Source organism: Marmota monax, unplaced genomic scaffold (genome assembly GCF_021218885.2).
Source record: "Marmota monax isolate L192 unplaced genomic scaffold, Marmota_monax_Labrador192_F-V1.1 WCK01_AAM20220418_F8-fsc00050, whole genome shotgun sequence".
Lineage (NCBI taxonomy): Eukaryota > Metazoa > Chordata > Mammalia > Rodentia > Sciuridae > Marmota > Marmota monax.
This window is the reverse complement of record NW_026694552.1, coordinates 5,483,997-5,507,914: the sequence shown is the minus strand read 5'-3', so window position 1 is coordinate 5,507,914 and position 23,918 is coordinate 5,483,997. Positions and strand designations below refer to the sequence as shown.

At 34.7% G+C, this 23,918-nt stretch overlaps 1 protein-coding gene across 4 annotated transcripts in view; it reads left to right on the top strand.

The window, feature by feature from the left end:
* The window catches only part of Morc4 (MORC family CW-type zinc finger 4), a 62,720-nt gene that overhangs the window by 9,592 nt on the left and 29,210 nt on the right, over positions 1 to 23,918 (top strand). For 2 of the 4 annotated variants that reach the window (XM_058571618.1, XM_058571616.1), the window contains exons 4-9: positions 3,273 to 3,491; positions 4,375 to 4,521; positions 6,974 to 7,100; positions 7,415 to 7,543; positions 10,977 to 11,090; positions 12,194 to 12,294. In XM_058571618.1, the coding sequence (XP_058427601.1) occupies positions 3,273 to 3,491; positions 4,375 to 4,521; positions 6,974 to 7,100; positions 7,415 to 7,543; positions 10,977 to 11,090; positions 12,194 to 12,294 (837 nt within the window). Of the gene's footprint in view, positions 1 to 3,272; positions 3,492 to 4,374; positions 4,522 to 6,973; positions 7,101 to 7,414; positions 7,544 to 10,970; positions 11,091 to 12,193; positions 12,295 to 23,918 lie in introns of all 4 variants that reach the window. The other 2 variants (XM_058571617.1, XM_058571615.1) reach the window with 1 other exon arrangement.

Here is a 23,918-nt window from a genome sequence, read left to right as displayed (position 1 = left end):
AGCACAAGGATCTAATCTAGCCTAGGGAATCAAAAAAGGCTACTCTGAAGAAATGACATTTGAAGTGAAATATGGAGGATCAGTGTCATCCATTAAAAAATCTGTTCCCTTCCCAGGGATCAAAGTAGGTAGAAACTTCTTTAGCCATAACATTTTCCATAGCATACCAACTATACTCCCCAATAGTTTGCTCTGGAAATTGTTCCACTTATTTAAAAATTAATTTTGGAGAACTATTTTAATGAATTCTCAATGTAATATGTGTACTGATTTTGCTATTGTGTCTTAAACTTGAATCAGCCAGAAGATCATTTATTTAAAAGAGATTATTTTTAATCAGATCCTAAATTATAACCGAGTCCACTTTCCACAATTTCTTTTTAAATAATCAAATTTTAGAGGTAGCTTTTGTATTGGGAAAAATAATGAAAGTAATTCTGAAAAATTATTAAGCCTACAGAAATTCTGTTGACTTATAATATTGGTTATCCTATTTACATTTTCCAGTTCTTTATGCTAACTCTTCCTATTTTCAGGCTGATAAAATAGGTGGGTAACTGCAGCAGTAGTTTCTTTCATAAACACAGAATCAACATGAAAATCAAATTAAAAAGGAAAATCCTATCATTAAATTCCTTAAAGGTTAACTTTTTATTCTCTTTAGCTTCTAGGGATAGTATGTGAATCAAGTAGTTTATATATTCAGCTGCCTTTTTTAGCAAAGTGGAAAACCTCTTTCAAAGGTCAAGAGTTAAAAACAGCCATAGAGCCACAGATTCAAGGTATTTGCTACCTCTGCACAGAAGTACATATAGGTCTATTCTAAAGCAACAGCTAGACAATAACAGAAAACTTATCATTCTTTCATTCATTTATATTACATATTATATCACCAATATATCTAGAAAACAATAGTGCATCCCTTTGTATGTTCATGGATTTTATTAAGGTTTGTTTCAGTGATCAGCATTCCAAATTTAAATTTATCTCTCTAGAGTCTAGATTCTCAACATATTAAGGTACTCAAGAGGAAGTTGCTTATTATTGGATTCCATTCAATGAACTAGTATCTAAGCCCCGTTGGTGTGTAATCAGTGCTGTCTCTTACATGAGAGGACAGGACTGACTTAAAGAAAAAAACCACCTGCCTAAGCCAAGATTGCTCTGTAGAAAATTACTGAGCTATACCAAACTATGTAAAATTTATTCCTATAATATTATCATTATGTATGGTGAAGGCTTTTATATCAGTATTTGATTGGTATCAGGCATTCATTTTGCAAATCTGCAGTCAAATAAGAATAACTAATATGGAAAATTAGGTGGAATAATAGCACATGGGAAACATTAAGTGAAACATAACAGCAAAAATAAAATCTAGAACTTCTAGCTCCTCTCATCTCACTTTTATCCTTTTCCATTCTGGTTCTGGCCCTGCCCTACTACTTATCTTTTCAAGCTTATATAGTCATCTGGCCTCCCCAAAATAAGTAACATGAGGATTTATACCTACAAAGGGAAAAAGAGGTGATAGGTGGTAGAAGATAGTAGGAAATTAATGTAGTAATATAGTCCCCCTATTTTTATCCCTTTCTTTGGCTACCTAATTTAAACTTTGTGGTATTAAAGTAATTTTAAATCCAAATAACCACACAAATTCATTTCACATGGTAGATAAGATTTCTGTTTATGAAAAGTCTGAGTTTAGAGGTGATATTAGACCAGAAGTAAGGGTATAGAATAGCATATAACAATTCTTAGAATGACTTCTAGAGTTGGCTTAAAATTTTTAAAAAATTGAAGTTTGAATACTACTTTATAATTAATCTACTGTGCATATAGTATATAATTTAATTCTTATAATGACCCCATCTTTTCTAACCAATTCTTCCATAAGAGGAATAAGAATGTCTGAATTTTACCAACTTATACATCTGTTTTCCTGGAATACCCACAAACAGCATTAACTCAGGGCTCTCTTTTTTCCCCAAAGGACCAGTTCCCTGGAGATTACATTTCTATGTCACTAGATTTATTCATAGAAGGCTTTAAAATGTCTCTATTCTAGAAGGACATATGGTACTTTAGCATCACACTTTGAGATAGAAAATTGAAATGTAGTCCACTTTCTTGGGGAATAAACACAAAACCACAACCTTCAGGAAATGGAAAACAGGCACCTTACCCCTCCGTGCTCAAAGGAGTAAAGCCAAGACCAAGCTGCTAAGTAGCGTCTAATCTGTAATATATGAAATCCTTTCTTAGACTACAAGCTATGAGAGCAAGAATCATACCTGTTTTACTAACAACTGTATCTCCAGTGCTTAGCATAATGTACAGCACATAGTAGGTGCTCCATTATTATGTGTTGAATGAATGCTAGTGTAGACCATAGTAAAATTAGTCAATCTGGAGAGAAATAATCCTTAAAATTAGTTTTATTTGTAGTAAGGGAAAATATAAGAAGATGATCATCATTTTCTAGAATTTATATCATTTTGGTTTATATCTGGATAGAAAATATAAGGAAGGGAAAGGTTCTGGTTCCCAGATCAAACTGATCATGAAGGGCTACAGAGTTTGCTGAGGTGACTCATTGAAAAGCCCTTAATAGAACAAGACAGACTTTATACTGCAGCTGTTTGCAGATATTCAGAGGCAGAACTACCTATTTTTATCTCTTGGCCATATTCCAGTGGACTGTCCCAGCAGATGGAGCAGAGAGTAAGAATTGGAATGGTCATCCTTTGGGTGGAGAGTCAAAATTGTCAAGATATATGATCTCTGACTTTCAGATTTTTAAAGGATGACATAACAAAGTTAGGAGATACCTAGTCTAGTGCCTTTGATCAGTGCCACTATTTGGGACTTTTTGTTGCCCTTTCTAGGCAACTATCCTTTGTACATTATCCTAACTTTTAAAAGTCAGGGCTGTTTTATCTAGATAAGAAAGGCAGTGGCACAAGGCCTTCTCCAGCTCTCTCTGTTAACCAGTGAAAGGGGGCCTTCTTTGCATTTCCAAAGTGTGACTCTTACACAGTAGTACTATTTAAGTATACACCATCCACACAGGAATATCAGTGCCATCACCCCATATAGTGTCCTATGTTTTTAACTTAATAGCTTTGCCTGGAAATACCAAAAAAAGTTATAAAAAAAAAAGGAGGGACTTTTTATATGTGTTATTCATGTGTCAGCCAAACATTCTGCCTCTCACCTATCTTAGGATGCTTTTTACCTTTCTAATTTCTTTTTTTCTTGTGTAATTACAGCTTTGGCTTTACAGATAAAGTAATAAAGAAGAGCCAGTGTCCCATCGGGGTCTTTGGTAATGGTTTCAAATCAGGCTCCATGCGGCTAGGAAAGGACGCTCTTGTCTTCACCAAGAATGGGGGTACTCTTACTGTTGGACTCCTATCACAGACCTATCTGGAATGTGTCCAGGCCCAGGCAGTTATTGTACCAATTGTTCCATTCAGCCAGCAAAACAATATCCTTTCTGCAAATGGAGAATATTGGTTAAAAATTAGTTTAATTTGACTATTTTAGCAGAAACTTTTTCCTTCAGGTCAAATCCATATTTTTTTCATATTTCAAAAAGTGTTCATGTTTTTAAAGTATTGAAATGTCTTAAATTTACTACCATTTCTATTAAATATTTTTAAAATAAATGAACCATTGACAGAAGCATAAAGATATTTTTGCTATGTTGAAATTTTTATATTATGCAGCTTGATTTGTATAGAATGTCTTTTCCCAACTACCACCACCACTATAGTTCCCAGGGCTGTTTTTCCCTAAGGCTAGCTACATTTGTGTTTATACTTTTAAAAACAAATTGTTTTCCAGCTTATCTGATAGCATTTCCCAATACCTGGACAAGCTATTATTTCTGTTAGATACCAGTTTGTTTTCATGGGAGCAATATAGCAGTAAGATTTGAACTTACTGCTTCCAAATAGTTTAAAAATTAGCCTTTGATAATCTCCATAAATATAATACTGTCTTTGTTTACACTGCATCTTTGAGGCTATATCCTGCAGATGAAACTGAATTTGGTGTTTATCTCCACAACCTTTCCTCTTTCCTTCCTTCTGTAGCAGTAATTCTCATGCTTTATGTCTTTATTTTTTATCTAAACATGCAACCCAAAAGGTACTCTTCCTTCTTTAAAGCATATTCTTTTAAAAAATATTTTTAGTTATAGATGGACACAGTACCTTTATTTTATTTATTTTTTTAATGTGGTGCTGAGGATCAAACCCAGTGCCTCACATGTGCAAGGAAAGTACTATACCACTGAGCTACAACCCCAGCCCCTTGATAGCATATTCTTAAGATATTAATTTTTCTTTGACTATATTTGGTTTTACAAAAAATGATTATTACTGAGGATTCCTTGCCCAGCCTGGAAGCCATCTTGAACTATTCAATTTTCAACAGTGAAAATGACCTGCTGTCCCAGTTTGATGCCATCCCAGGCAAAAAAGGCACTCGTGTTCTCATTTGGAACATCCGCAGGTATAGTATCTTGAAGGTGACAAATTCTAACAAGCAAAGGTAGTATTATGAAGCACATTTTAATAAGTCTTTCTACAGAAGCAGAGTTGATAAATTTATACATTTATATATATATATGTGTACATATATAATGATATATATATATAAAATTGCATACCTTTCTATATCTTTCACTTGAGGTAGTGGTTCTTGTTGTTAATATGCTATGTATTTAAAGTAAAACCATGTATATCCTGAGACAGTTGCCACAAATAGTATTCTAACATCCTCAGAATCCTTTATAAATATCAATTTCATATTCATGGACCTTTTATTGAGATTGATAAAGAGAGTTATTTTATATATTTGACAATTAAAATGAAGCATAAGAAAGAGAAATTAGAGTAACAAAACACAACATGATCTTTTAAAAATAAGAACCTCTATTTTAGTGCTTTTAGAATAGCACAGCATTACAAAATTATTTGAAGCAGATCAATTTTAACTATAATGTGTGGCTTAAGATCATGTCTTTAGAACTAATAAAACAATAAAGAAATACTCTATGATACATTATTTGTTTAATCATGGCATGTAAAATGCAATAAATATTAAAACCTAAAAATTAAAAACCTAGAAATATTAATATAAAACAGATGCATTACTGGTGTGTTTAATAGAACAGAGTATCAGTTATATTCATTCTTTCTTTTCAGTTTACATCAAGTGTTTTGTTTCATTTCTTAGCTGGGTAAAACTTATTTAAAAACAATACTGGTTTATATACAGAGAATACTTAATAATTAAAAAGAAAAAAATAATGACTCACACAGGCCTTTTGTCCTACTGGGAAAAACTTCAGTAATATCATATGTATTATTCAGGATCATTTTCCTGAGGAATATCCAATGACTTACACATATTAAGCAGACTTATTTCTTTGCACAAGTTATATGTTATATAAATAAAGAAACATATAAATACTTATGTAAAGTGTTATGTAAGTAAAGAATTGCATGGTCAAATAAATTTGGGGAAAACTGGATTAAATGAAGCCTACTTTGTTGTTTTGGCCCAGGACTTCTCAGAGGCATTCATATGCTAATGTGCATTGAAAATACTTACACTGTGATGTGGTGATGCAGGTGTGTAATACCAGTGGCTTAGGAAGCTGAGGCAGGAGGATCGCAAGTTAAAAGTCAGCTTCAGCAGGACCCTGTCTCAAAATAAAACATAAAAGGTTTGGGGATGTGGTTCAGTGGTTGAGCACTCCTGGGTTCAATCCCTGGTACCAAAAGGCAAAAAGAAAAGAAAATACTTAAGGGAGCAATATAATATGTTGCTCAGTTTTTAAAAATGTTTCTTCAAGCCTCTTTTTCTTGGGTAGGGATGATAGAGGCAGGGAGGACAGGCAACTCTCAGGATGTATTTGTTAGAGTTGGGTGGGATAGTGAGGATCAAGATTATCTTAAAAAATTCAGAATTATACTATTACAGAGGCATGGACTTTATACAGGTGGCATGACACAGTGGCCCTGATTTGGTTCTAAGAATAGGGCTAAATGTTCCATACAGTAGATCTGAGCTTGTGGAACCTGAATTATAAAGCAAGTAGCACTAGACCTTGATGTGAATCTGATGTTGCTGAGAATTGTTCCTCAATTTTACTTTTATTTGTTAATTCTTATTAAATAATATTTCCAGGGACTGTTGTTCCACAAAACAAGTTTTAGGAACTATCATTCTGAATGAACTATACATTTTCCATATAACCCATCATTTGTTTTCAGTTTTTCTTTCTGGGGACAAATGGGTCTTAACCTTTTTTCCTTACGATATAACCCAGGGTCTTAGAATGGAGCAAAGTTAAGTGACCTGAAAACATTATGGCAATAAGAAAGGTTCTTATGAAAAGAACATCAGTACTATTATATTTAAGTGATAATTCCATAAATAGTATTCTAGAGGACTAGTAAATATATGTTGTTTTTATAATAATCTTTTTTCCTTCTAAGATATAGAGTTGGATCTGGGGGAAATCTTAGTATCTCATTAATACTTATATGGTTACAGAAGTTAGTGGAAATAGATTTTGATTCATCTATTCAGTAGGGTAAAGTGATATTGGGTGACTTATCCAGCAACACCAGAAAAGTGGGATCTATTTTAGGATTCCTCTTTGAGGATAGCTGATACTCATTTGATTTATCAGATCACAGACATTCAATATTCCTTTTCTTTACTTATGAACTTGGTATCACCACCAGTGTGAAACATAGATTTCTATAGACTAGAAATACCCTTAAATATTGTGTGATTTCAAATTAGTAGTTTGCAGTTCCCTTGCATTGGTGGTCTGTAAGAACCAGGTACCTGAGTGTTGTTCACATGTTTCTTTTCTCTTGGGTTCCTAGTGCAATTTTGTCTTTTGGAGCCAGTTTTTGTTATATTGGTACTTGTCTCTTTTACCCAGAAACAAAGATGGGAAGTCTGAATTGGACTTTGATACAGATCAATATGATATCCTGGTGTCAGATTTTGATGCAGAAGAAAAAGAGATTAGTGGTTCTGAGCTGCCAGAAACAGAGTATTCTTTACGGGTGAGTAAGAGTGGTTTTCTTCAACATTAAGAGGTAAGATTTCCTATAATATGAAAATATTATAGAATAAGACCAAAGTTTACTTATGTAAAGATGACAACCTTTTAGCTCTGTACTAGGATTCTTTTCACCATGTCCGCTAAAACAATTTAGCTAAAATAGCAGCATTTTAATGTTGTGGTTGATGTGCTGCAAGGTATAGAAAGTAAGGTAGATATTTGCCTAAAATAGACTCAGTTGGCTAAAAGTGGTTAATGGGTATTTCAGTAGAATTGTCAATATTGCATATAAACTTTCCCTTTACTGTTCCATAGGCATATTGTAGTATTCTATATATGAAGCCACGGATGAAAATTTTTCTGCGTCAAAAGAAGGTGACCACCCAGATGATTGCCAAAAGTCTGGCCAATGTAGGATATGATATATATAAACCTACCTTTACAGTATCCTTTCAGCTACATGTAGTTAACCTCTGCATTTTGGGATTAAGTTTTCTAGGTTGGCACAGAAAAACAAAAACTTGTCTTTCCCAGATCAAAATTGTGTCATACACACAAATCCTATTACACTATACTCTAAGGAAGTATTTCTTATATGTCAGACTATATATACACCAATTTTATCAGAACTCATAGGGAAACTCTTAAATAAGAATCTTGAGATTTTAGATTCTGGTTCAGTAGATTCTGAAATCTTTTTTTAATAAGAAATACTTGTCTATTTTAGGATACTTAGCTTTTAACAGAGGAGCAATTACTCATTTTCACTTCTATACTCCTTTGGAATAGATTTTAGATTTTAGAGAAAAATGTTAAAATAAACTATGGAAATGAGGTCAATCTTCATTGACGGCTTTTTTAGCAAAAAAGGGAAGTCTTTGAAAGGCTAAGAACTCATAAACAGGAAGAATTGATCTTTTAATCTATTTTCTAGTAACCATGCGTAACTCTTAATCCATATTTGCTTTATCAAAGATATACGCTTTCTCTTTCTTCACCTAATCAAAAATTAGAAATTGTTTTTCCTTTTTATAAAAGTCCATGTAGTTTTTAATTCATAAGCACATTGATTTTATCCTTTTGGGGAACACATACCTTCTCCACTAGGAAACTTTTTTTAAAGCCCTAAAGAAACTGAACAAAGCCGGAACTCTGAGCATATTAGTTATAATAGAATCTTATATGAGCTAGGATCTTAGTGCTATAGGTTCAACAGAGCTGATATAAAGAAGTGCTTTCCCAATTACTATATTAGAATATACCACATTTCTGTCTGTAGGTTCTTTTTTAAAATATTTTTTTAGTTGTAATTGGACACAGTGCCTTTATTTTATTTATTGTTATGTGGTGCTGAGGATCAAACCCAGCACCTCGCACATGCTAGGCAAGTGCTCTACCACTGAGCCACAACCCCAGCCCCAGCCACAACCCCAGCCCCTCTAGGTTTTTTTTTTTTTCCCCCATGGGTTTCTATAATCAGGCCAACTTCTATGCATGCATTTTATATGTACCCAAATTCTTCTCACCCTCCCTTCCCATTAAACCAGTTACCTTCTTATATTAGAATTTGGGTTAAATGGATTCACTAAAGGCATCAGTAAAATGATACTGCTAATAGAATTTCCCCAAGGTTACTAAGGAACAAGATCATTAATGCTGGCTTATTTGGTTTCCTCCTCAGTTTTCAAAGGCCTCTTTTCTTTTTTCTTTCTTGGCATACTAATTTGGGGAGTGTTCTACCCCATTGTAACCCCATTTCATAATTTAGAATTTTAAAAATATATAACAGAGAAAGGGGATCAAGAGGGAGGGAGAGCATAGGGAAATACTGGGGAGCAAAATTTACCAAATTGTGCTATGCCCATGTACCAATATACTGTACAATGAATCCCACTTACATATATAATTATAATGCACTAATTAAAATAATAATAAAAGGTCAATAGAGTAGAGCAAGCAGATGAGGAGAAGGGAGGAAAAGAGGGAAAGGGAAGGTACTGAGGAATAAGATTGATCAAAGTATGTTATGTGTATGTACAAATATGGCATAATGAATCCCATTATTATGGGTCTTTATTTAATTTATTTATTTATATGTGGTGCTTAGGATTGAACCCAGTGCCTCACACATGCTAAGCAAGCACTCTACCACTGAGCTACAACTCCAGCCCCTAGTGAGCCTGTATTATGTATAATCATAATACACCAATAAAAATTTTAAGTGTACAGAGAAAGAAAATATTTGGTAATCTTTAAAATGTTAGTTTTATAATATGGGAGTTTTGGTTTGTTTGGGGGAGTTTTATCTTGTTTCATTTTTGCATTGTAATAAGGCCTTACTTGAGGTTCCATTTGAGCTCAGAAAATTGTGTTCTGAGTTAAATATTACTGTTGAATACCCACTTGTGTTTGTATCATACCTGACAGAGACATTTTTATATGGTTTTTATGCATGTAGTTTGTCATTTAGAGGGGGCAAAAGAGATCATTTTAAAAAATAAATTTTCATTCAATCCATTTGAATATTAAGAATTCTCACTATTTGTTTTAATGAAAATATCAGTTTCTCTATTTCCTCTTTATCATTGTCATTCTCTTACATTGGACTGCTTTTTGTTTTATTTATTTTATTTTATGTATATATGTATGTTATTTATTTTTTGGTCCTGGGGATTGAACTCAGAAGTACTTTACTACTGAGTTACATCAGCCCTTTTTATTTTTATTTTGAGACAAGGTCTTGCTAAGTTACTGAGGTTAGCCTCAGTCTTCCCACCTCAGTATCCAGAGGAGCTGTGATTACAGGCATGCACAACTGTAACTAGCTTAACTTGGTTTTTAAATCAAGTAGGATTTTTTTAAACATTTACTTCCCAGTGCCTTTGGAGGCTGAGATAGGAGAATCATGAGTGCAAAGCCAGCCTCAGCAATAGGGAGGCGCTAAGCAACTAGTGAGACCCTGTCTCTAAATAAAATACCAAATAGGGCTGAGGATGTGGCTCAGTGGTTGAGTGCCCCTGAGTTCAATCCCTGATATAAAAAAATTCATCATTACCTATGTTTTACATATAACAATTCTCATAATTTGATCTACCCAAATTTGCTAACCTCTTCCTATGAAATATTACTATAAGACTATTATAGTATTATATATCATTGTCTTTTACCTTTCAAAGTTGTTTTGTTCTTATTGTTTTTGTTTCCATTGTATTTTATATGGTTAACTGGACTTACAAATATTGTCTGTAATTGAATGTATTTGTATTGTAGCATTTATAACTCTTATCAGAACCTGTGAACCTTAGCAGCAAAATGAACAACTAGGAAGGGTTAAGAATTCTTTTTTTATTATTCATGAATTATTTAATCACTGGTGGAATTTTGGTATTTTTCTTAGTCTTTTCTATGCATGTATATAATATTTTGTTATATGTGATGTATTATTACATTACATATTACTATTATACATATATGTGTTATATAACAATGCTTGTTATTATTCTGAATATTTCCTAATATTCCAAAATATTATTCAGGGACACAATTTTAAGAGCTGTATAATAGACCATATTTATCCAATATTACTTTATTGTTGGATATTTAAATTATCTGTTTTTCTGCTGTTGTGATTAATTGAAAAAAAAATCTCTTAACTCATCAACTTTTGTGGGCTTCCTCAACTAATTCTTTTGGATAAACTTCTAAGAAGACAATTCCTTGGTCATAGCTTAAAAATATAGTTAAATTATTGCTATAGATTTTTAAATGCCCTCTAAAAAGGTATCAATCTACATCCAATGGTGTAATCTATAATATGGTACAAAATTTTGTTTGCCAAATCCCCTGGTGTTTGTCTCCTTAATAATTTTATTCTCAGAATAAGCAGGTGAGAATCACTTTTGGATTCTCCTGCAAGAAAACTAACCAGTTTGGAGTAATGATGTATCATAACAACCGGCTCATAAAGTTCTTTGAGAAGGTGGGATGCCAGGTAAAGTTGAGTGGTTAATGTTTCTTTGGCATAGAAGACTGAAAAGAGTAGGGAGAGAATTTAAAATTTGCAAAGGGCATAGATTGATTAATGGTTCTATTCCCATACTGGAATTCTGTGTTATCAGTGAGCATTCTTATGTTGGTTTGCCATAATGTTTTTAGGATAATTTAAAGTAGTAATCCCCATGAGTATCCTCTTAATTTCTTAATTAGATGGTTAAAGCACAGTGAATTATAGACTGCTTTATATTATGCAGTACACATTTACATAGGGCCCAGGATAGCTATTTTCAGCCAATCATATTTGTTCTTGTTATGTCATTTTTAGACAACTTATATTTATTTGCTGGTATAATTACACTTTGACTTAGTTTCTTCCACTAAAAATAACAAAGAACTATTTTAATTCACAAAACATTTTACATCAACTTATAATTAATAAACACAGCCAGTCTGACTTTCTTTGGTAGTTATTTGGTAGTCTATATATGTGGGGAAAATACTTACTTGAATAGATAAGGTGTAACCATCACATAACATCCCTAAAATTTGGGGGTAGTGATGAAGTTTCCTTTCAGTTCCCTCAAATAGTAGTATATAATCTTGTTTTTTTAGCAGTGTACTTTATAAAAAATATTTTTTAGATGTTGATGAGCCTTTATTTTATAATTTATTTATATGCAGTGCTGAGAATCAAACTCAGTGCCTCACACATGCTAGGCAGGTGCTCCACCACTGAGCCACAACCCCAGCCCCAGCAGTGTACTTTTTTATTCAAATGAACTATTATGGCAATGCTGGAATGTGAAACTGATAAAATTGTAGGTTTGTAAGTAAAGAAGAGTTATTATTCCTTGAAAAATCCTATGGATCTATGAATCATTGAAAATCTCTGTTCTAAAATTTTTCAATTTACAGTTCCCTATATATTGGAAGTTTCAATATACTTGCAGTATATTGAAGTACATTCTAAGTGTTTCTCTATATGTTAATGGTCTTTCCTTGCCCATGAACATTATATAATCTTTCTAGAATCAAAAAGAAATGCTTTTAGGAAGTCAACAGTAATGTAAGTATTGAAATTAATATTTTTCTTTTAAGCCAACTCATGGAGAAGGTGTGGGAGTAATTGGAGTCATTGAGTGCAATTTCCTAAAACCTGCCTATAACAAACAAGACTTTGAGTACACTAAGGAATACCGGTGAGTCGTCCCCAACCTGAGGTGCTTCTCATAATTTGTTCAGATACAGTCTGAACAAACCAGCAGTCTGTAAAAACCAGCCAGATAAGTTAACTTAGAATTACTTCAAATCTGTTTTCTGTGATTAAAGATAAAATGATTTTATTTTAAAACAAAGCTTACTGGTATACTTAATATATGGAGTTCAGAGATATTCTTACCTTTAAAAAACTATGAAAAGAACATAGGAGTTATTTAGTAAAATATTTATATGAAATGAAAAGCCTTGTTATTGATCTTTAAAAATATGAGTCCATATAAAGTTGTTGAATACTTTGGAAGGGGTGGAATTTGAAATTTGTTCCAAAATATTTTCTTGAAGTCAGTGAATAGTCTTAGAAGAAAATGTTGAATGACAAGAAAGATGTGTGCTTTCATAGAAGCATCTAGACTTGCTAGTAAAGACAAACTCATAAGAAACATTAAGGAACTTGACACTGAGTCTGAAGCAGTAGGTACATTTTTAGGAGATGAAGAAAGAAGTTGGTAAAGCCAGATGAGAAGTTTTTTTTTTTTTTTTTTTTTTTAACTTTTGGGAAAAGAGAAGTCTTCTATTCCTTCTTTCAAATGCCTTCTATGTGTCATGTACAAAGAGAATAAGAATGAAAAATTACAGTCCTCGATGCCTATGAACAATTGTGATAAGACATATGCAAATAAGAAACTTAAATACACATAAAATAATTGTTTTAATGGGGGTACATATAAAAATGAGAAGAACCTTTAAATATGCCTAAAGGAATCAAGGATGGCTTTGTAAAGCAGATTATATTTTAGATTAAACTTGAAGGAAAACTTGAAGTTTTCTAGATAGACATAGGTAGACATTCTAAGCAGAGGGAAGTATATGTAAGGGCACAGAAAGGAAATGAGTGTTCTGCAAGTATGAAGAAAGACAAAGCAAGAGGACATTTGGTATCATTTCTCCTGAAGTTCTTATAGCAATTTTTCTTAGAGTGAAAGAAAAATAATTCCCCATATCTCTTATTGTGTTCAAAACATTATAGTTAATTAAAAATTTACCTTAATTTACCTGGAACCATAAAAACTTCAGGTTTAGTGTTTCACAAAGAGACAGCTTTTTGAATGGCAGTCCCAAGTTAATTTCAGCATAGTTGGATTTGGGTCACTCAGGCTACTCAGTGGTTATGGCAACTATGTTCCCTCAATCAAAATAAATTGATAATTTAAATATAAGTCTGACCCATAATGGAGATCTTTGACCAGCACTTGACTCTTAAGAGTGAAAATCTTAAATGACATTAGTTTAACAAAAGTCTCAGAGCTAAGTCATTTGGGTTGTCTTGAGCCAAAGGAATAAATGACTTCCAATGATTATCTAAATAATTAAAATATGTAGAATACAAATATTAGATATTAAAAATTACTTAATACCTTTCTATGTCACCTTTGCCATCTTCCCACCAAAATCTATGTTTTGGATTTTGGACACATTAGACTTTTCATTTTTGATGTCTAATTTTGGTAGGATGAGTTTGAGATGATTACAGAAGATCTAAATAGAGATATTCTGTAAATAGCAGATTAATTCAGTTAAACATATAGGATTTCTGGCTTAAGTAGCTTAATATGTACTCTATATTTTATTAAAAGCAGAAAACTAGTACACTATCCTGCATACAGGCTTCTGATGATAGTAAATTTGCATAATTTTATCCAATTCTGGCATTATTGCCCCATCCTTTTTGAGCCTGAGAGTTGAATCCATGGTGTTGCACATGGCTGAGCATGCACTGTAGAATAGCATTTAGGTAAAAATTCAGGAATTTGAGAAAGGGATTAAAGAAGGCTATATGCTAGGATAAACTTGTCCTATGTGTATTAGAGATATCAAAACTGTAAATGATAAAAGAGATACCGGCAATCATACTGCTGGAATGTCTACAAATAAATCACCTGTAATAGCACTTAACAGTTGTGGATATCAGATTTCATCTGCAACTATCAGGGATCAAACCTAAAACATTTTTAGAGTGAACTTCACTTTAAAAGATGCAATCAATGCACTGAGCACTCCACTGGTACATAAACATAGTGGGTAGGTTTTGTGGAATTTTCCAGAGAAATTCAAGACATAGTTGCTTTCTTTAAGAACCTTACAGTCTATTTGTAATAATAGATTGTCACATGTATGAAATAAATTGGACAGCAGTAACATGGCTAATTGATTAATCAAAATCTAATTAGTACGGTATAGGAAAAATGCCTGATAAAGTAAATAGGGAAAGTTCTAGGTAGAGAATATGACTTGAGGTGTGCCTTAAAGGATACAAGATTTAGGGGGAAAAGGAATAGAATTCCAAGAGGAAGTTGTATTATGAACTAATGTAGTGACAGGAATTCAGAATGGTAAGTGTAGAGAGTGGGGATATAAGATTGTAAGTGATGTGAAAGGAAATCAAGTTAGATGGATAGAGTAGGGTCAGGTCCTAGGCAGGAATTGGCAAACATATTCTGAGAAGGTCCAGAAAGTAATTATTTGGGGCTTTGATGGCCATATTGTCTTCTTTTACAACTACTTAATTCTACCATAGTATAAAAGCATATATAGACATTAAGCAAAAACAAGCATGTCTGTGTTCAGTACAAGTTTGTTCACAAAAATAGGCAGTGGGTGGGGTTTGCCTTCTGGGCTGTAGTTTGCTGACCCCTGTACTAGAACCACCATTCCTGAACTATGTGTACCAAATTATACATAATGAACTCATAGGAGAGCCATGAAATATTTTAGATTTTAAGGGAAATAGCAGTACTTGATGTCTGTCTATAAACAATAGAAAGTGTCTTTAATTGTTGTAAGAAGCTACCAGAAACTTGGTGGCTTAAAACAATACTAATTTAACGATCTTAGAATTCTATAAGTTGAAAATCTGACCAAGATCTTGTTAGATTAAAATCAAGGATTTAAAATCAGGCTGCATTCCTTTCTTGAGGCTCTAGGGGAAAATCCATTTCCTTGCCTTTTCCAACTTCTAGAGGCTGCCAGCATTCCTTGGCCCAAGGCCGTCTTTCTCCAACTTCAGAGTCAGTAATGATGGGTTGAGTCCTCCTCACGTTGCATCATTCCAGTGGCCTTGTTTCTGTCATCACATCTACTTCTCTGATTCTGACTCATCTCCCTCATTCTTCTGTTTTTAAAGACTAATAATCCTGTCTTGAGGTCAGTGATGAATGACCTTAATTTCATCTGCAATTTTAATTCCCTCTTGCTATGTAATCTAGTGTGTTCATAGGTTGTGGGAATTAGGACATAGGCATCTTTGGAGAACCATTATTTTATTTACAGGAGTCTGTCCCTTGATCTTCTGAAATTCACTTATTTCTCACATGCAAAACAATGAGTTCATCCCAACACATTTCACTCATGCTACAACTGCATCCTGGAATTCCCAAAAGAAGAATCTCAGTTAAATATCATCAGTTCAGCCAGGCACATGGTACATGTCTGTTATCCCAGAGGCTTGGAAGGATGAGGCAGGAAGAACACATGTTCAAAGCCAGCCTCAGCAACTTGGCAAGGCCCAAGCAACTTAGTGAGACCCTGTCCCAAAATAAAAAATAGAAAGGGCTGGGATATGGATCAGTGGTTAAGCACCCCTGGGTTCAAGTCCTAATACCCCCCACAAAAAAATCAGCTCAAGAGGCTCAAATCTCATGGTTTAAATCACATATGGATGATAACTCTGAGTATGATGTGTCTTGGGACAAAATTCCTCTCCATCATTGCATGTCTTTGTCTCTTCCTCTCTTCTTCCCTTCTTCCCTTCTTCCTTTCTCCTCTCCCTCTCCTTTTTCCTCTCCCTCTCCCTCTCCTCAGCTTGCATTTTACACCTAAAATACCATAGTAGGGCAGTCACAGGACACTAGTTTTAAATAATCTGGGCCATGTGGGAGAGAAAATGGAAGAAAAAAAAAGGAGTCACAAATACCAGGTAATATCTGAAATCCAGCTAAACAAATTTTATTAAATTTAAAAGACTGGGAATAGTTTTCTAGGGCTTGCATCTCTACCTTCTAGTCTTTGAGTTTGGGGCCTCTGGTTTTATGGTTCCACCCTTGAAATCATCTTTCCTTGTTGATGAAGGGTAGCATGTGTTTGCAGCTGAAGTAGTTTCATCAGCTAGTTTCCTGGTGGTAGAAATTTGAAGTTTTAAGGTACAACAGACTACATTCATTTTACACTCTCTCTATCCCTTTCAGTCCAAGCTAAAAATTTTTGTGCTTGTGGCATTCTCAAAAACCTTGTGGAAAAAAAAAAAACCTTGTGAATCTCCCATGAATATCATGGATATTCACTCTATTCAACAAGAGACCCTTGACAGGTCTTTCCTAGATAATCCTATTTCTTTTATGTCTTCAGCTGAGATTGCTGGAGAGAACTGAGTCATGTGCTCAATCATTTTAAAGAGCCTTTTGTGTGAGTGACTGAAGACTGTGACTTTTTGATCTTATTGCAATATTACCAAAAAGTTATCCAGCCCTACCTTTAGTTTTTTTTTCTTTTTTTTTTTTCTCTAAAGAACACTTTCCTGATGGGGAATCTCTAAATTTCAATGTCTTCTGCAATTTGGATAGACTGAGAGTTTTCCAAATCATCAAATTATGGCTCCTTTTAACTTAACAGTTCTTCCCTCAGTTTTTCTCTTTGCCTTGCATTTTACATGAGCAACCAAAGGCCACAAGCTATACTTTCAGAACTTTTCATGGAGATCTCCTCAACTAAATGTCCAGCTCCATCATTTACAAGTTGTGCTTTCCACATAACTGGGGACACTGTTCTGCTAAGTTTTCTACCACTATTTAACAAGCACCACCCTCAAGTTTTCCAGTAAGGTGCTCCTCATTTCCTTCTGAGTGTTCTTTAGTAATGCCTTTAACATCCACATGTCTTTTAACAGTCTGTTTAAAATGATTTAAAGTATTCTCTAAGGCACTTTATATTTTCTCTACCATGCTTCTCCACTTCCTCTGAGCCCTCACCAGTGAACTGTTTAAAATCCATATTTCTATTAATAATCTGTTCAAGGAAATTTAATTTTTTCTGTCATGCTTCTTAAAATTCTTCTAACCTCTGCCAATTCTCAATTCTGAAACTTAGTCCTACATTTTTAGGTATTTGTCAGCAGTATTGCCCCATTTCTAGGTACCCAAATCTGTTGTATTCTTTTTGATCTATCATATCTTTATGAATCTGAATTTAATCTACTTACTTTCAAAATAATCACTGGTAAGAAGAGAGTTAATTCTATCATTTTGCTATTTATTTTTAATATACCTTATATGCTTTTGTCCCTCATTTTCTCTATTACTGTCTTATTAAAAATTTTTAAGTTGTAGATGGACACATTATCTTTATTTTATTTATTTATCTTTATGTGGTGCTGAGGATTGAACCCACTGCCTTACACATGCGAGACAAGTGCTCTACCACTGAGCCACAACCCCAGTCTACTGTCTTCTTTTTTGTTTAGCTGATACTTTTTCTGTATGCTCCATAGCTGTTTACCTTGTGGTTATAATGGGGATTACATTTAACATCCTTAAGTTATGACACTAATTTGAATTTATGCCAATTTAACTTCAATTATGTATAAAAGTTCTCCTTTAACTCTGCTACTACCACTTTCAGTTATTGATCTCACTAAATTACATCTTTGTTCATCATGTGTCCAAAACCATAAGCAAATAGATTTAATGTATTAGTTTCTTAGATTACATAATGCAATTTAATTACAAAATTTGGACTTACAAACCAAAGTCATGATAGTACTATCTTTTAGACTCTTTTCTTTAAATGTATCTTTTATTTTTTTTTTAATTTTGTATTGTTGGTTGTTCAAAACATTACATAGTTCTTGATATATCATATTTCACACTTTGATTCAAGTGGGTTATGAACTCCCATTTTTACCCCATATACAGATTGCAGAATCACATCAGTTACACATCCATTGATTTACATATTGCCATACTAGTGTCTGTTGTATTCTGCTGCCTTTCCTATCCTCTACTATCCCCCCTCCCCTCACCTCCCCTCCCCTCTTCTCTCTCTACCCCCTCGACTGTCATTCATTTTTTCCCCCTTGTATTATTTTTCCCTTTCCCCTCACTTCCTCTTGTATGTACTTTTGTATAACCCTGAGGGTCTCCTTCCATTTCCATGCAATTTCCCTTCTCTCTCCCTTTCCCTCCCACCTCTCATCCCTGTTTAATGTTAATCTTCTTCTCATGCTCTTCGTCCCTACTCTGTTCTTAGTTACTCTCCTTATATCAAAGAAGACATTTGGCATTTGTTTTTTAGGGATTGGCTAGCTTCACTTAGCATAATCTGCTCTAATGCCATCCATTTCCCTGCAAATTCTATGATTTTGTCATTTTTTTAATGCAGAGTAATACTCCATTGTGTATAAATGCCACATTTTTTTTTATCCAATTGTCTATTGAAGGGCATCTAGGTTGGTTCCACAGTCTAGCTATTGTGAATTGTGCTGCTATGAACATCGATGTAGCAGTGTCCCTGTAGCATGCTCTTTTTAGGTCTTTAGGGAATAGACCGAGAAGGGGAATAGCTGGGTCAAATGGTGGTTCCATTCCCAGCTTTCCAAGAAATCTCCATACTGCTTTCCAAATTGGCTGCACCAATTTGCAGTCCCACCAGCAATGTACAAGTGTACCCTTTTCCCCACATCCTCGCCAGCACTTGTTGTTGTTTGACTTCCTAATGGCTACCAATCTTACTAGAGTGAGATGGTATCTTAGGGTGGTTTTGATTTGCATTTCTCTGAGTGCTAGAGATGGTGAGCATTTTTTCATGTACTTGTTGATTGATTGTATGTCCTCCTCTGAGAAGTGTCTGTTCAAGTCCTTGGCCCATTTGTTGATTGGGTTGTTTGTTATCTTATTGTCTAATTTTTTGAGTTCTTTGTATACTCTGGATATTAGGGCTCTATCTGAAGTGTGAGGAGTAAAGATTTGTTCCCAGGATGTAGGCTCCCTATTTACCTCTCTGATTGTTTCTTTTGCTGAGAAAAAACTTTTTAGTTTGAGTAAGTCCCATTTGTTGATTCTAGTTATTAACTTTTGTGCTATGGGTGTCCTATTGAGGAATTTGGAGCCCGACCCCACCGACTGTAGATCGTAGCCAACTTTTTCTTCTATCAGACGGCGCGTCTCTGATTTGATATCAAGCTCCTTGATCCATTTTGAATTCACTTTTGTACATGGCGAGAGAAAGGGATTCAGTTTCATTTTGTTGCATATGGATTTCCAGTTTTCCCAGCACCATTTGTTGAAGATGCTATCCTTCCTCCATTGCATGCTTTTAGCCCCTTTATCAAATATAAGGTAGTTGTAGTTTTGTGGATTGGTTTCTGTGTCCTCTATTCTGTACCATTGGTCCACCCGCCTGTTTTGGTACCAGTACCATGCTGTTTTTGTTACTATTGCTCTGTAGTATAGTTTGAAGTCTGGTATCGCTATACCGCCTGATTCACACTTCCTGCTTAGCATTGTTTTTGCTATTCTGGGTCTTTTATTTTTCCATATGAATTTCATGATTGCTTTCTCTATTTCTACAAGAAATGCCGTTGGGATTTTGATTGGCATTGCATTAAACCTATAGAGAACTTTTGGTAATATCGCCATTTTGATGATGTTAGTTCTGCCTATCCATGAACAGGGTATATTTTTCCATCTTCTAAGATCTTCTTCTATTTCTCTCTTTAGGGTTCTGTAGTTTTCATTGTATAAGTCTTTCACCTCTTTTGTTAGGTTGATTCCCAAGTATTTTATTTTTTTTGAAGATATTTTGAATGGAGTGGTTGTCCTCATTTCCATTTCAGAAGATTTGTCGCTGATATACAGGAATGCCTTTGATTTATGCGTGTTGATTTTATATCCTGCCACTTTGCTGAATTCATTTATTAGCTCTAATAGTTTCTTTGTAGACCCTTTTGGGTCTGCTAGGTATAGAATCATGTCATCTGCAAATAGTGATAATTTAAGTTCTTCTTTTCCTATTTTTATGCCTTTAATTTCTTTCGTCTGTCTAATTGCTCTGGCCAGTGTTTCGAGAACTATGTTGAACAGAAGTGGTGAGAGAGGGCATCCCTGTCTTGTTCCAGATTTTAGAGGGAATGCCTTCAATTTTTCTCCATTCAGAATGATGCTAGCCTGAGGCTTAGCATCATTATTGCTTTTACAATATTGAGGTATGTTCCTGTTATCCCTAGTTTTTCTAGTGTTTTGAACATAAAGGGATGCTGTACTTTGTCCAATGCTTTTTCTGCATCTATCGAGATGATCATATGGTTCTTATTTTTAAGTCTATTGATGTGGTGAATAACATTTATTGATTTCTGTAAATTGAACCAGCCTTGCATCCCAGGGATGAATCCTACTTGATCATGGTGCACAATTTTTTTGATAAGTTTTTGTATCCGATTTGCCAGAATTTTATTGAGGATTTTTGCATCTAGGTTCATTAGAGATATTGGTCTGTAGTTTTCTTTCTTTGAAGTGTCTTTGTCTGGTTTAGGTATCAGGGTGATGTTGGCCTTGTAGAATGAATTTGGAAGTTCTCCCTCTTTTTCTATTTCCTGAAGTAGCTTGAAAAGTATTGGTATTAGTTCCTCTTTAAAGGTTTTGTAAAACTCTGCTGTATACCCATCCGGTCCTGGGCTTTTCTTAGTTGGTAGTCTTTTGATGGCTTCTTCTATTTCCTCAATTGATATTGGTCTGTTTAGGTTGTCTATATCCTCCTGACTCAATCTGGGCAGATCATATGACTTAAGAAATTTATCTATGCCTTCATGATCTTCTAATTTATTGGAGTATAAGGATTCAAAATAATTTTTGATTATCTTCTGTATTTCTGAAGTGTCTGTTGTGATATTGCCTTTTTCATCCCGTATGCTAGTAATTTGAGTTCTCTCTCTTCTTCTCTTCGCTAGCATGGCTAAGGGTTTGTCGATTTTATTTATTTTTTCAAAGAACCAACTTTTAGTTTTGTCAATTTTTTCAATTGTTTCTTTTGTTTCGATTTCATTAATTTCAGCTCTGATTTTCATTATTTCTTGCATTCTACTTCTTTTGCTGTTGTTTTGCTCTTCTTTTTCTAAGATTTTGAGATGAAGTATGAGATCATTTATTTGTTGTTTTTTTCTTTTTTAAAGGAATGAACTCCAAGCAATGAATTTTCCTCTTAGAACTGCTTTCAATGTGTCCCATAGATTCCAATATGTTGTGTCTGTGTTTTCATTTATCTCTAAGAATCTTTTAATTTCCTCCTTGATGTCTTGTATAACCCATTGATCATTCAGTAACCTATTGTTCATTCTCCAAGTGATGTATGCTTTTTCCTTCCTTCTTTTGTCGTTGATTTTCAGTTTCATTCCATTATGATCAGATAAGATGCATGGTATTATCTCTACTCCTTTATATTGTCTAAGAGTTGCCCTGTGACATAATATATGATCTATTTTTGAGAAGGATCCATGTGCTGCTGAGAAAAAAGTATAACTGCTTGATGTTGGGTGGTGTATTCTATATATGTCAATTAAGTCTAGGTTATTAATTGTGTTATTGAGTTCTATAGTTTCCTTATTCAACTTTTGTTTGGAAGATCTGTCCAGTGGCAAGAGAGGTGTGTTGAAGTCTCCCATGATTATTGTATGGTGGTCTATTAGACTCTTGAACTTGAGAAGAGTTTGTTTGATGAACATAGCTGCACCATTGTTTGGGGCATATATATTTATGATTGTTATGTCTTGTTGGTGTATGGTTCCCTTAAGCAGTATGTAGTGTCCCTCTTTATCCCTTTTGATTAACTTTGGCTTGAAATCTATTTTATTTGATATGAGTATGGACACTCCTGCTTGTTTCCGAAGTCCATATGAGTGATATGATTTTTCCCAACCTTTCACCTTCAGCTATATGTATGTCTTTTCCTATCAAATGAGTCTCCTGTAGGCAGCATATTGTTGGGTCTTGTTTTGTGATCCATTCTACTAGCCTGTGTCTCTTACTTGGTGAGTTTAAGCCATTAACATTTAGGGTTATTATTGAGATATGGGTTGTTCTTCCAGCCATATTTGTTTATTTCTGTTACTAAACATGGTTTGTTTTCCTCTTTGATTATTTCCCCCCCTTTACTGTCCTACCTCCCACTGTTGGTTTTCATTGTTATTTTCCATTTCCTCTTCCTCTAATGTTTTGCCGAGGATGTTTTGAAGAGATGGTTTTCTAGCTGCAAATTCTTTTAACTTTTGTTTATCGTGGAAGGTTTTAATTTCATCTTCCATCCTGAAGCTTAATTTCTCTGGATACACAATTCTTGGTTGGAACCCATTTTCTTTCAGTGTTTGAAATATGTTATTCCAGGATCTTCTAGCTTTCAGAGTCTGTGTTGAAAGATCAGCTGTTATCCTGATTGGCTTACCCCTAAATGTAATCTGCTTCCTTTCTCTTGTAGCTTTTAAAATTCTCTCCTTATTCTGTATGTTGGGCATCTTCATTATAATGTGTCTAGGTGTGGATCTCTTATGATTTTGCACATTCGGCGTCCTGTAGGCTTCTAGGATTTGGGATTCTGTCTCATTCTTCAAGTCTGGGAAGTTTTCTCGTATAATTTCATTGAATAGATTGCTCATTCCTTTGGTTTGGAGTTCTATACCTTCCTGTATCCCAATGACTCTTAAGTTTGGTCTCTTTATGTTATCCCATATTTCTTGGATGTTCTGCTCATGGTTTCTTAACAGTCTTGCTGAGCTGTCTATGTTCTTTTCAAGTTGAAATACTTTGTCTTCATTTTCTGATGTTCTATCTTCTAAGTGTTCTACTCTGCTGGTAGTATTCTCAATTGAGTTTTTAAGTTGGTTTATTGCTTCCTGCATTTCTAGGATTTCTGGTTTGTTTTTTTTTTATAACCTCTATCTCCCTGTATAGTTGATCTTTTGCTTCCTGGATTTGTTTGTGTAATTCATTGTCGAAGTGATCTTTCATTGTCTGATTTTGCTGTCTGATGTCTTCCTTGAGACTCCAGATCATCTGAAGCATGTATATCCTGAATTCTTTATCTGACATTCCATCTGCTGCAGCTGTTACCTCTTCTAAAGTTGAGTTGACCTGCATTGCTTGTGGTCCTTTCTTTCCTTGTCTTTTCATACTGCTTGCGTTTCTTTCTGCTTGGTGAAACTGTTGTGTTTTTGAAAATTTTTCCCCCTTATATATTTATATTGCTCTTGTATAGTTGAAAAGTCTCTCTTGCAGGGTCGGACGGCGTTCTGCCTACCTTGCAGGCGCGGGTGGCGGCTCTGCTCTGCCCCTCCTGCAATTGGTGTTTCTTGTCTACCACACCCGCGGACCGCTGGGCCTGTCCCGGGCGCGGGCGAAGGCTCTGCTCTGCCCCTACTCCAGTTGGGGTGACGTGTGTTCCACGCTGGCAGGCCGCTGGGCCTGATCCGCCGGTCTGTCGCAGGTCTGTCTACCTTGCAGGCGCGGGCGGCGGCTCTGCCCTGCCCCTCCTACCACACCCAAGGACCCCTGGGCCTGTTTTGCCGGTCGGT